General features: G+C 52.2%; 1 protein-coding gene across 1 annotated transcript in view; it reads right to left on the bottom strand.

Moving 5' to 3' along the window:
* LOC307091712 (agrin-like) overlaps positions 1-11,677 on the bottom strand; it is a gene marked incomplete at both ends in the record, with an annotated part of 19,259 nt that extends 7,582 nt beyond the window's left edge. Inside the window, 2 exons of the mRNA XM_079759359.1 lie at positions 11,233-11,439; positions 11,632-11,677. Coding sequence (XP_079615485.1) covers positions 11,233-11,439; positions 11,632-11,677 — 253 coding nt within the window. The remainder of the gene's footprint in view (positions 1-11,232; positions 11,440-11,631) is intronic.
* Between the last annotated feature and the right edge of the window lie 458 nt (positions 11,678-12,135).

Raw genomic sequence — 12,135 nt, 5'->3', positions numbered from 1 at the left:
CGCACTTAACCGCATGAATATGGAGAGTTCTGGAACGCTGCCTAATTCAGGAGCGCTTCAAAAACAATTGATTCCCCGTGATCTTTTTTTCATCGTGCCTCGCCAAGTGTGTTTGTTGGTGTGTCTGTTAGTGTGTGTGTGTGTGTGTGTGTGCGTGTGTTTGGGGCTGTGTGCTCTAAATCATGTGTTTGTGTGTGGACTTGAATAGGTTAGCTTTCGTCTTTGTGCGTCTTTGCGTCTGCGGGTACTTGTGTGTGCGCACCGTTTGTCAGCTTTAGTTTTCGTTTGTTTTTGCAAGTGTGTGTACTTGTGTGCCCTCTCAATTGTGTGCGTGTGCTAGTGTGTAAGTGTTCTCTCAAGTGTTTGTTGGTGCGTCTATATGTGTGTGTGTGTGTGTGTGTGTGTCTGTGTCTATGTGTGTGTGTGTTTGTGTGTCTGTGTGTCTATGTGTGTGTGTATGTGTGTGTCTGTCTATATGTGTGCGTGTATGCGTGTGTGTCTTTGTGTATATGTGTGTCTGTGTGTGCGTGTGTGTTTGTCTCTGTGTCTATGCTTGTGTGTGTGTGTGCGTGTCTTTGTGTATGTGTGTCTGTGTGTGTGTGTGTTTGTCTCTGTGTCTGTGTTTGTGTGTCTCTGTGTCAATGTGTCTATGGCTGTGTGTGTGTGTGTGTGTGTCTATGTATATGTGTGTGTGCGTCTCTGTGTCAATTTATCTAAGTCTGTGTGTGTGTGTGTCTATGTATATGTGTGTGTGCTTCTCTGTGTCTATGTGTGTGTGTCTGTCTGTGTCTATGAGTGTGTGTGTCTGTGTGTTCACTGATATAAGCCCTTTCCCCGGCTTAGAGCCTGTGTACTAGTTCACCGTTGTCCCACGAGGCGACTCCTTAATCACCGCTGCAGCCTCTGATAGGCCCTTTGTCCACACTGCTTTTGTTTCGCAAAACCTTCACAAAAAGGTCCAACACAACTCGGTATTCCCAGACTTTCTTCCCCTCTGGGTGAAATGCTTTGCCCACTTTTTACTCAATAACTTTATCTTGGTGAGATAGCCCAACTCGATTCATGTTTCCAGCTGCTAAGGCCGGCTTGCTTAACTGCTTTGAAAAAGCTAACTAGCCTAATAACAAAGTAGCTTTATGTTTTGAGTTGAGAACGCGAGGTGAGGCTCATTAAGTTCATTAAAGGTTATGCTTTATTGACTAAAATGTGATTCTGGGCCTCGCTATAAGCCTGCATGCACAATGTAATCCCTAAAGATTTAAATATATTGACATTTCTCTCATCTGAAAATGTGAGGCAGCCTTAACTAAAGCTGGGAGGGTTTTGGGGGAAATCGCTACGGCAACGGTAACGCTAGGCATTATAAAATATAAATTTGTTCTTTTCGCTTATTTTATTTTTACAATCTGCCTACCTTACACTGCCAGATGCTCACTGGTTTTATTCGTTGCATCTTTTATTCAGCAGAGTTAACCTCATTGGTTAACACGGATGTGTGCATCGTGAGGTAGAAGAGCCTCATTGGTTAACACGGATGCGTGCATCGTGAGGTAGAAGAGCCTCATTGGTTAACACGGCTGCGTGCATCATGAGGTAGAAGAGCCTCATTGGTTAACACGGCTGCGTGCATCATGAGGTAGAAGAGCCTCATTGGTTAACACGGATGCGTACATCATGAGGTAGAACAACTTCATTGGTTAATACGGATATGTGCATTATTCTGATTGGTTTATACAGATGTGTAGATAGGTAGAGATTTAGTCCAGAAAACAAAGCATTTTTTTAATATAGGGGATGGTCTACCACGCATTCTGGCATTGGACTAGACAGCTGAAAGGCCATCATCATGCTTCTAACGTTATCTGGTGGTGACAAGAGTCCCTCAATGTTACTAGCGGAGAGAGCTAACTAGCTTAACGTTCTGAGGTGAAGCATCTCACTAGCTCAGGGTCCTCGATAAAATAAAACCAAAAATGTGTGAAAGTGTGATGGTGACAAAGCTGAAGGATTTGAGGTGTTACGTTTTCTGTTTTACTAGCGTTTTTCTAGCCCTGTTTTTAATGCTCTCTCTCTCTCTCCCTCCTCCTCTCCCTCTCTCTCTCTCTCTCTCTCTCACTCTCTCTCCCTCTCTCTCCCTCTCTCTCTCTCTCCCTCCTCCTCTCCCTCTCTCTCTCTCTCACTCTCTCTCCCTCCTCCTCTCCCTCTCCTCTCTCTCTCTCTCTCTCTCTCTCTCTCTCTCTCTCTCTCCCTCCTCCTCTCTCTCTCTCTCTCTCTCTCTCTCTCTCTCTCTCCCTCCTCCTCTCCCTCTCTCTCTGTCTCTCCCTCCTCCTCTCTCTCTCTCTCTCTCTCCCTCTCTCTCTACACCTTCCTCTCCCTCTCTCCCCCCCCCCTCCCCCGGGCGGTGTGGGGGTTGTGAGAGGCAGTCTTCAGCCCTGGGTCCAGAGTGGATCAGCCGGGCTGACAGACCTCCCCCTCCGGAGCCAGGAGCCGACGCCGCGCTCTGGAAGCCCGGACCATTGGAGCCTTTACCAGGCGCCACGCTCAGTTGGTTCTGTACACACACACACACACACACACACAGTCACGTACACTCACACTCACACACACAACCACACATACGCACGTTGACACACACACAGACACACACACATAGATGCACTGTAGGGTACAAACACACACATACACACACACACACACAGACATCCCCCCCCACACACACACACAAACACGCACACACACACATTCACACACAAAGCAGTAGTCTGTAGCGCACACACACACACACATACACTCTGAAGTCCACACAGAGTTGCATTGTAGGGTACACACACACACACACACACACACACAAACAATGCAGTTCAAGAAAACACGAACACACATCCCCCACCAAACCCACACACGCACACACAAACTACTACACTCTACTCTCCCCTGCGCATGCAGTGAGTCAATGCTGGTTTCTTTTGATTGATATAATGACTTTAACTTTATGTGTGTGTGTGTGTGTGTGTGTGTGTGTGTGCGCGCTACAGTTTGGTTGTGCTACAGTGTGGTTGTGTACATGTTGTGTAAGAACTCACACAGTGTGCAGCAGTCATCAAAGGTGTGTGTTGGCGCGGTGTCACCAGTGGGAGAAGTCAGAAACACAGAACCCGACAACAGATTGATGAGCAGCTCCTTCTAATCAGGCAAGCTGCTCCGTCGGCTCAGATACACACAGAACAGCCAGGAGCACGCACGCACACGCACACACACACACACACACACACGCACACGTAGCATGCACACACGAACACGCACACACGCACACTGGTGTACACTCAAACATACACAGGCACACCATCACACACACACAAACACAAACCTTCTCTCACAGATGTAGGTGCATTTGTGAGCCTGTGTGTGTGCCAATGTGTGTGCGTGTGTTTGTCTGGTACCATTTGTGTGTATGTGGTTGGGCGTGTTTGTGTGTGTTTGTGTGCCTGCCCGTGTGTGTGTGTGTGTGTGTTTGTGTGTGTGTGTGTTTGTGTGTGTGTGTTTGCGTGCCAATGTGTGTGTGTGTGTGTATTTGTGTGCCTGTGCTTGTGTGTCTGCCTGTGTGTGTTTGTGTGTGTGTGTGTGTGTGTGTGCCTAGGTATGTGTGGGTCTGGTGTCTATGTTTGTGTGCCACTGTGTGTGCCTATGTCTGTTTTTGTGTGTCTGCCTGTGGGTGTATGTGTACGTGCCTATGTGTGTGTGTGTGTGTGTGCCTGCCTGTGTGTTTGCCTGTGTGTGTGTATGTGTACGTGCCTATGTGTGTGTGTGTGCCTGCCTGTGTGTGTGTGTATGTGTGTGTGTGTGTGCCTGCCTGTGTGTGTGTGTGTGTGTGTGTGTGTGTGTGTGTGTGTGCCTGCCTGTGTGTGTGTGTGTGTGTGTGTGTGTGTGCCTGCCTGTGTGTGTGTGTGTGTGTGTGTGTGTGTGTGCCTGCCTGTGTGTGTGTGTGCCTGCCTGTGTGTGTGTGTGTGTGTGTGTGTGTGTGTGTGTGTGTGTGTGTGTGTGTGTGTGTGTGTGTGTGTGTGTGCGGGTTAGATAGGGGATGAAGGGGGGCCTTAACATCCTGAGGGCCGCCTCTCCCCCAGCTGGGCTGAGTGTTGTGTTTTAATTAGCCTGGTGCTCCGCTGCCACGCCACGCTGCATGTGTGCGCGTGTGTGTGTGTGTGTGTGTGTGTGTGTCCATGTGTGTGTATATCCTTTCCATGTATTTGTGTCAGTGTATGTCCAAGTGTGTGTGTGTGTGTGTATATCCGTGTGTGTTTCTGTGCACCTGTGGGTTTGCACGTGCGTGCGTAGGTGTGTGTGTGTGTGTGTTTGTGAGGGCATGTGTGTGTCTATGCGTATGAGAGCGTGTTGGTGTGCGCCGCGTTTGTGTAGGCGTGTGTATGAGTGTTCGCCTGTGTGTGTGTGTGTGTGAGTGTGTGTATTTGCGTAGAGAGAGCGAAGGTTAAAGCAGCCTTCTGTCTGGCTGGATGTCTTCCCGGCACGTCTGGAGACGGCGGGAACACCTGGACAGATCCATCACCCATTGGCTGAAGGCAGGGAGCGCGCCACGCCATTGGCCGATAACTCGGGCATTATGTTGGCCACGCTGTGAGCGACGGAGTGGAAGCGGCAGCTCTAACCCCGCTGTCTCTCTCCCTCTCTCTCTCTCTGCACTCTGCCCGGCCCCCCGGCTCCGACCACTCTGAACCCCTCCGCCACAATGGCTCTCGTGCCTGATTGGCTGATGGCTGGAGAGCCCTTCAGCCAATCGCAAACACACTCACCGCCGCACTGCCGGTATGAAGGACCCCCCGGCCCCTAAGTCCCCCAGACTGTCCTCATGGACACTTCATATCACAGCTGATACATACTTATATACTTCTACTTCTTACATACTGCTACTTCTTATATACTTCTACTTATATCAATTCACTGAAGTGAATGGAGAGACGTTAAGCGTGGCGGGTCAGGCTTTCTTGGCGTCTTGCTCGAGGACGACCACGGGTGGCCTGGGGAAAACTGGGGTTCAAACCCAGAACCCTTTGGCTCGGAGTAAGAGGCAGCGAGCCGAGCCTGGGGTCGACCCCGGGCGGGCCCCTCCCCCGCCCGGGGCGTGAGGACGAGCTCTGGGGGTGAGCGGGGGGCCGAACGGCAGGGTGGGAGATGAGAGGAGGACTGGTACCTCCTCTAAGGGCCGTGTGAAGTAATGAAGCGAAGGGGTAGGTGTTTCTGTAGCGCTGAGAGTAGTGGGGCGGGCGGGGGGATGGGCAAGACAGGCGGCGTGGGAGACGAGACGGCGACCTGATTAGCATCCAGTGGAAAGCGTTGCCGCGGGCAACACTGTCTGCCTACCGACGACCGCTTATCACCCAGCGTGCTCGGAGGAGAGGAGGGGGGAGGAGGGGGGGAGGGGGGGAGACTCTGTTTGCATGTAAAGAGACACACCCGGAGAACAGACACGCAAAGTCAAAGTCGACCGAAAAACGAGAGAGAGAGAGAGAGAGAGAGAGAGACAGAGACAGAGAGAGAAAGAAAGACAGAGAGACAGTGGGAGGGATTGAGAGAGAGGGAGAGAGAGAGGGAAAGAAAGAGAGAGAGAGAGAGCGAGAGAGAGAGAGAGAGAGAAAGAGAGAGAGCAAGAGAGAGAGAGAGAGAGACATAGACTGAGAGAGACAGAAAGACAGAGAGACAGAGGGAGGGATTGAGAGAGAGAGAGGGAGAGAGAGAGGGAAAGAAAGAGCGAGAGAGAGTAAACAGTATTACAGCAGTATTTCCGACCTGTTAATGACTAGTACTACAGCAGCTGTAGATAACCTGCCCTGCATGGATAATAATACGATAGATTGAACTTTAAGTGAAGACCTGACGTGGAATCTCAGCAGGGGTCAGTCCCAAGGAAAGGGAGTGGGAAGGAAGTCAAACCCGGGTTTATGGTGTGAAATCCCTTCCAGGTTTTCCATTCCGGGCTCTGTGCTCCACCCTCATCAGTGGAACGACAGTTTGCGGTAATTAGACCCCACTTTAGCACGCTACCCGTGCCGACGGAACGTCACAGACAGTGGAGGCTAGTTTCCCAAAGTGCTAGCGGTAGCTTATTGCTACCGGGGAGTGTGAGCCTGGCCTGGCTATTGCCAGACCAAGTCAAAGTCAAATGTTTCGACTCAAACCCTGGGAAGAACTTTTATTTCCTCAACTCGGGGAAGTTTCACCTCTGCTCGCCCCGTTGGCTAGCTCTCCGCCTGCAGCAGCCAATCAGCTCCCCTGATCGCCACCCCTCATTTCCCCCTGCTGTCAGACTCATACCCCCACCCCCTGTGGCGGCGGTGCGGTCCTATTAACCTGATGAGGCAGACTAGCCCTGAGGGTTGGCGGGGCTATCAGGTTTAACAGGTACTTAAGCTAATGACTATTTACCTGTCCAATCAACGCCGAGCGCGTCCTCTCAGAGCTGCGAGTCGCCGTGCGGAAAAGGAAAAAAAAAACACCGCCGTGATTTAATATTTCCCTCCGAGACTTGTCCCCCCGGGTGATCGATCTTCCACCCTCGACGGGTTTTTTTTTTTAACCATCCTCTTCGTCGACCTCCTTCGGCTTTGAGCGGCTTTTACTTTTTATTGATGACAACCCGAGTGATTCCGCTTGTGCATTCCCTGCCGCTCCCGTACTACCGCATACGTGCACACGGCCGCTTGCGTCCGTCTGCCTGTCTGCCGGCGTGTGCCCCTGACCCTGTTACACACACGCTCACTCATTCATAAGGCTTGCACGCGGGCACGGCCGAGCGAGTGTATTTGCGGCGCAAACACGGGCAGTGACTAACGACCGGCGCAGGCTGTGACCTTGTGCTCCGCCGCCGTCTCCATCTGTTCACTTGTTGTTCACCTGCCAGCCAACGCCTTCTCCCCTTGCTCACTTCCTTATTGTCCTTCCTCTGCACTTTTTCAAGCAGAGGAAACTTCTGCCGGCGATTTGAGTTCGCCCTGCAGAAGGGGTCTGGAGAAAAGCGATACATTTCTTTGTGGTTTCGATACGTTTTCGCCGGAGCCAATCACCAAGCTGGCTTTTCCCTTGGCGCGCCATTGGCTGGTTTAACACAGGGACGACAGGGAAGCGACGGCAAGCAGCTAATTGCGTACAGAGTCATTTGAACTAGGCCCGTGAATCACGCCTCTTGTGCTGAAGAAAATGACGGCAGCTTCCCCAGACCAAGCTCAATCGTGGATTGAGCTTGGTCTGGCAATAGCCAGGCTAGGCTCACACTCCCCGGTAGCAATAAGCTACCGCTAGCACTTTGGGAAACTAGCCTCCACTGTCTGTGTGACGTTCCGTCGGCACGGGTAGCGTGCTAAAGTGGGGTCTACTTAGCGTGTTGTTGGAACGAGGCGGCACTTTGCGCCGCTCGCATTCGACGCTCAACCGAGTCGGACAACCGAGCGGGTGGCAGTTGGTTCTTTGGCGGGAAACCGTGACAAGTTAACCGCTAAATGGAGACGTTCCAGCGCCAGGCTGAGATTGACGGAATTAGACTCGAGTGGCACCGTTGTTCCAGCAGTTTCCCGATGGCTGACAGCCACGTGTGGGGCTGTGTGCGGGGGGGGGGGGGGGGGGGGGGGGGGGGGGGGGGGGGGATTGTGATCAGCGAGCCGATAAGATCTGAGGCTAATCTGTTCCCTGTTGAGCCTGTTATTACACAGCTTTCCGTCATCCCCTCTGCTCGTCAGCGAAACATCAATGCACACGCTGTAGGATGTACACGTGCCTCTCATGGTCACAACGCTATACATTCAGAGACGGGGGAGGGGACGGGGGGGTGGTGGTGATGCCTTCAGCGGAGGTGTGTCTACCTCCCGTCCCCCAGGCGAGCTACGTCAGCTGAGCGACGTCCGCTGCTGGCTCCGGGCTCTCGTTATCGTTTAAAAAGACACCACCCCGGGGACAATCAGGGAGGCCGGCCGTTGCCGCGGTGATTTACTCACGTCCCCGACCTCTGACCCCCGCGGGGCAGGACGGGGCGACCCGGACGACCCCCCTCCACCCGGACGGGATCACCCCCTTCTGAAGGTCACCTGACCTGCCCGCGACAGCCCTGTGGGTACGTGTGTGGACGTGTGTGTGTGTGTGTGTGTGTGTGTGTGTGTGTGTGTATCTGGACGTGTGTGTGTGAGATTAAGTGTGCTCACGCTTGCGTTGGAGATGGTGGAGTTGGAGGTGGAGGTGGGGGGGGTGGCATTAGGTGCTGTCACCCTGGGTGGACGGAGATTTACAGTCATGTCACATCTGGAGTATCTCCTCCGCATGACGCCAGGCATACCGATCCATCACCCCCGCACCAACCACCGCTCTCCTGGCGCTTCACCTCGCCACACACAGCCCTCTCAGCCAATGGCAGGTGGCCACGGGAGGGGGGGTTTGTGGCAGTGCCTCTAATTATTCATCCTACGGTTCCGCTCAGACTAAAGATTAAACATCATCCGTGATGCATTCTGGGTAAGGAGACAGCAATCAGGGGCCCTCATCACCGGAGAAGTACACATCGAACTGTTTCTATGACAACCTCTGACTGTTTCTCTGAAAGGCTCAACCTCCATCCACCGCTGGCTCTTAGTGTATCGTGAGGAGCTCAATCTCACCCGCTTGTGCTGCACATCGGAAACACGCGCGCTCACGTCGGCGGCCGCCTGCAGGTGATTGTCAGGCCTGCGGATCATTAAATCCATCTGAGCGCCGCCATAAGAGACAGAGCGGCTTCAATCCCGCCGTGCTCGTTCGAAAAACCCAAAAGACGGATTTCAATAATCACGCCTCAAAGTGTGCACAGGTGTGGGCAGGTGAGAGGCTGGGGAGCGGCCCACATGCACGCCACACCTGCACCCGCGCGCACAAACACTCACAGCGCGCACATCCGCCTCACGTGCCCCACGTCCTTAGCGGGCTTGCCACTGATCTCTTTTGATGTCTAATTAAAACGAGGGAATAAAGACCGCGGACGCATTTGTCGAATTCTGCTTTTTGTTTGTTTTTGGGATAATATATGCAAATGTCACTAGAAACGACATTAAAGGAAAGAACCAGCCGTCGCTGATGGCTCAGGCATTGCATGGAGAGCGGAGAGAAAACAAATCAGGGAGATTTGTGTATCTTTGTGTGTGTGTATGTGAGTATGTGTGTTTTTGTGTGTGTATTCGTGTGTGTGTACCTGTTTGTTTGTGTGTTTGTGTGTGTGTGTGTGTACGTGTGTGTGTGCGTGCGCGTTTGCGTCTGAATGTACGCGTGTGTATGTGTGTGTGTACGTGTGTATGTGTGTGTGCATGGGAATCTTTGAGTGTTTTGTATGTATGTGAATGTGCGTATGTGAATATGCGTGTGAGAATGTGTGTATGTGAATGTAAATCTGGTTGTGTGTGCCTGTGTGAATGTACGCGTGTGTGTGTGTGTGTGCCCATGGGAATCCGTTTGTGTGTGTGTGTTTGTGTGCACGTATGGGTGTGTGTCTGTGCATGCGGATCCATCGTTTACTTTACTGCCTTGTCAGAAATAATGAAGAGTAGCAAAACACACTTGCACCCCGGCCGGCCCTCTTCCTTGACTAGCTAATTCGAGTGCCGCTGAGACAGACAAATATAATGCTAATTAGCGCTCCATTCTCCCAAAGACGCCATGCAATCTCCACCCCGGATCACTCTATTTAATCTCCATCTCCTTCCATTCTCCCACCTGTCCTCACTCAGCCGCTCTGCGCTCAAGACCAAAGTTTAGACCGAAATTCGGGCGGGGAACTTTTAGGAAACAAAACCACAAAACTAAAAGCATTGCATGGCTGTTGAATTTAACAAGTTTTGGAAGGGCATTCCCTGATATGTATCTATGTTGATGGCTATATAACCACATATAGATATATGTATATATACTATATAAATATATATATATATATATATATATATATATATTCAAGAACTGTATATCTCTTTTAACTAAAATCGTGGCCCAGAAAGGCTCTCTCTAATAGTGTGCTGTCCGCTGGTCAGGTGGTGCAGCTTGAGGAGCAGAAGGTGGAGACATGAGGGCTTCATGCATCGGGCCATGCATGGGGGGGGGGGGGGGGGGGGGGGATGTTAGGGGTACAAAGGACAGGGAGGGGTCCACAGACATCTTGAGACAGACCATACAGATCATGTAGTTCACAAGCATGAATAGATCATTAGCAAAGAGAGAGACAGAGAGAGGGAGGGAGAGAGATAGAGGGAGAGAGAGTGAGAGAGAGAGACAGAGAGAGGGAGGGAGAGAGAGTGAGAGAGAGAGACGGAGAGAGGGAGGGGGAGAGATAGAGGGAGAGAGAGTGCTAGTGAGAGAGATAGCAAGACAGAGCGACAGAGGGGGAGAGTGTGAGCATATTCAAACCAAGCTGTGTTGGTTCAACCGAGAGAAGATTTAGTTTCTTCTTCACCCTAGTAGTCAAAATATGACTACAACCCCCAGAATCCCACATTCTTAAGCCAAACTCTTTCTCCACAAGGTATTGGACGTCCCAGAGCCACTCCGGACAAGAAGTCCCGCCCACAACGAGGATTTGGCCAAACAGGACAGGACAGGACAAGAGACAAGACAGACTGACGGGGGAGACTGATGCACTGAAACAAGAAAGAGAGATCTTTTGTCAAAATGTAAACACAGAGACAGACAGAGAGCATTATCAGGAGAGCACATTCATCAAATAAAGGACCAGAGGGGCCAGACCGGACGTCATGGCCGAGCGGGGGGGGGAAGATGGAAGAGGGTCATTGGATGAAGCATGATGGCGTTTGGGTTTTGGATCGATGGACATTGTGCTCCAGAGACAGACGACGGACGATAGACGGTAAGGACGGACGTTAAAATGACGGACGGGTGATGGAGGGAAGGTATGAACGAAGTGGAGGCACTGCGGTGGGCGTCCACCACCCCGCCCCCCGCCAAACCCTACCAAGACTCTTGAGGACCTGCGGGAGACCAGGGGGCCCCGATACAGGGACTCACGGGGCAGAGAAACACACACACCGTTAAACACAAACCAACCAACAAACAAGAGACCAACCGAGAAGGGGCCCCGGGATCCACAAGTGGGGGGGGACAGGAGACACACAGAGAGACACACAGAGAGACCTGTACGAGACCCACCCTCCCCCCCCCCCCCCACCCCCCAACATGGGGTCCCTCGGGGGCCTCGAGACTCACCGCAGGGGCCCTGCTGCTTCCTGCCGATGTGGCTCTGCGTCTCACACTCGGCCTTGCGCCGGTGGCAGTCGTTGGCGTAGGTGCGGCCGTCCTTGCCGCACAGGGGCTGGTAGGCGCCGTTGCACACGATGGGCTCGCAGGAGCACCGCGGCCCCGCACGCTCCACCTGACACACGCCGTTGAACGGGCACTTCCTCCCGCATTCCTCTGGAGGGGGGGAAGCAGGGTTCGAAGGTCATGATGCATTCTGGGTAAGGGGGACGGCAATCGAGACTCCGTGGCCAGAGGAGTGCACGTCGTACTGTTTGGATGTCTGCATGACAACCTGTGGCCGTTTCTCTGAAAAGCCTCGCCTCGATCCTTCACTGGCTCTTAGTGTATCTACGAGGGGCTTCTCACGGCTGGGGTTGGAGATGACATGGTCAGACGGCCTACTGCGCGGCATTCCTGGTTTTCATATCCGGGAGTTCGACTCCGGACTCCAGCTAGATTGTCTTTGTCGTACCACTAGTCTTCTTTTGGGTTATGTTTTCAGACGAGGGGAGAGAGAGCGAAAGGAACGAGTGGAGATAGAGTGTACCCCGTCTTAAGGGCGGCCTGGAGACATTTAAATGTACCCTTTGCAGTGCGGCGCTTTGCGAACACGGCACAAAGGATTTGTCAGACGGCCCCGCTGCCACACAGACCCGCACGGCAAACTTTAAATTGGAGAAAAACTGGGACAAGTTGAAAACAAGTTTAACGTCAGCGTTGCATTGCATCGAGCATCTGTTCAGCACTCCACAAAGAACTCCTTTTGATAGCTTTTGGACCAATTTGGGATGAGATCCCACCCATGCAAAGAAGAAACGATTGCTCAGACGGAATAAGTTATCTGCGCGGAGTCACAAAGAAATTAAATTA

The sequence above is a fragment of the Pollachius pollachius genome (genome assembly GCF_949987615.1).
Source record: "Pollachius pollachius genome assembly, contig: scaffold_379, whole genome shotgun sequence".
NCBI classification, from domain to species: domain Eukaryota; kingdom Metazoa; phylum Chordata; class Actinopteri; order Gadiformes; family Gadidae; genus Pollachius; species Pollachius pollachius.
The sequence above is the reverse complement of the archived record's forward strand: the minus strand, read 5'-3'. Positions and strand labels throughout refer to the sequence as shown.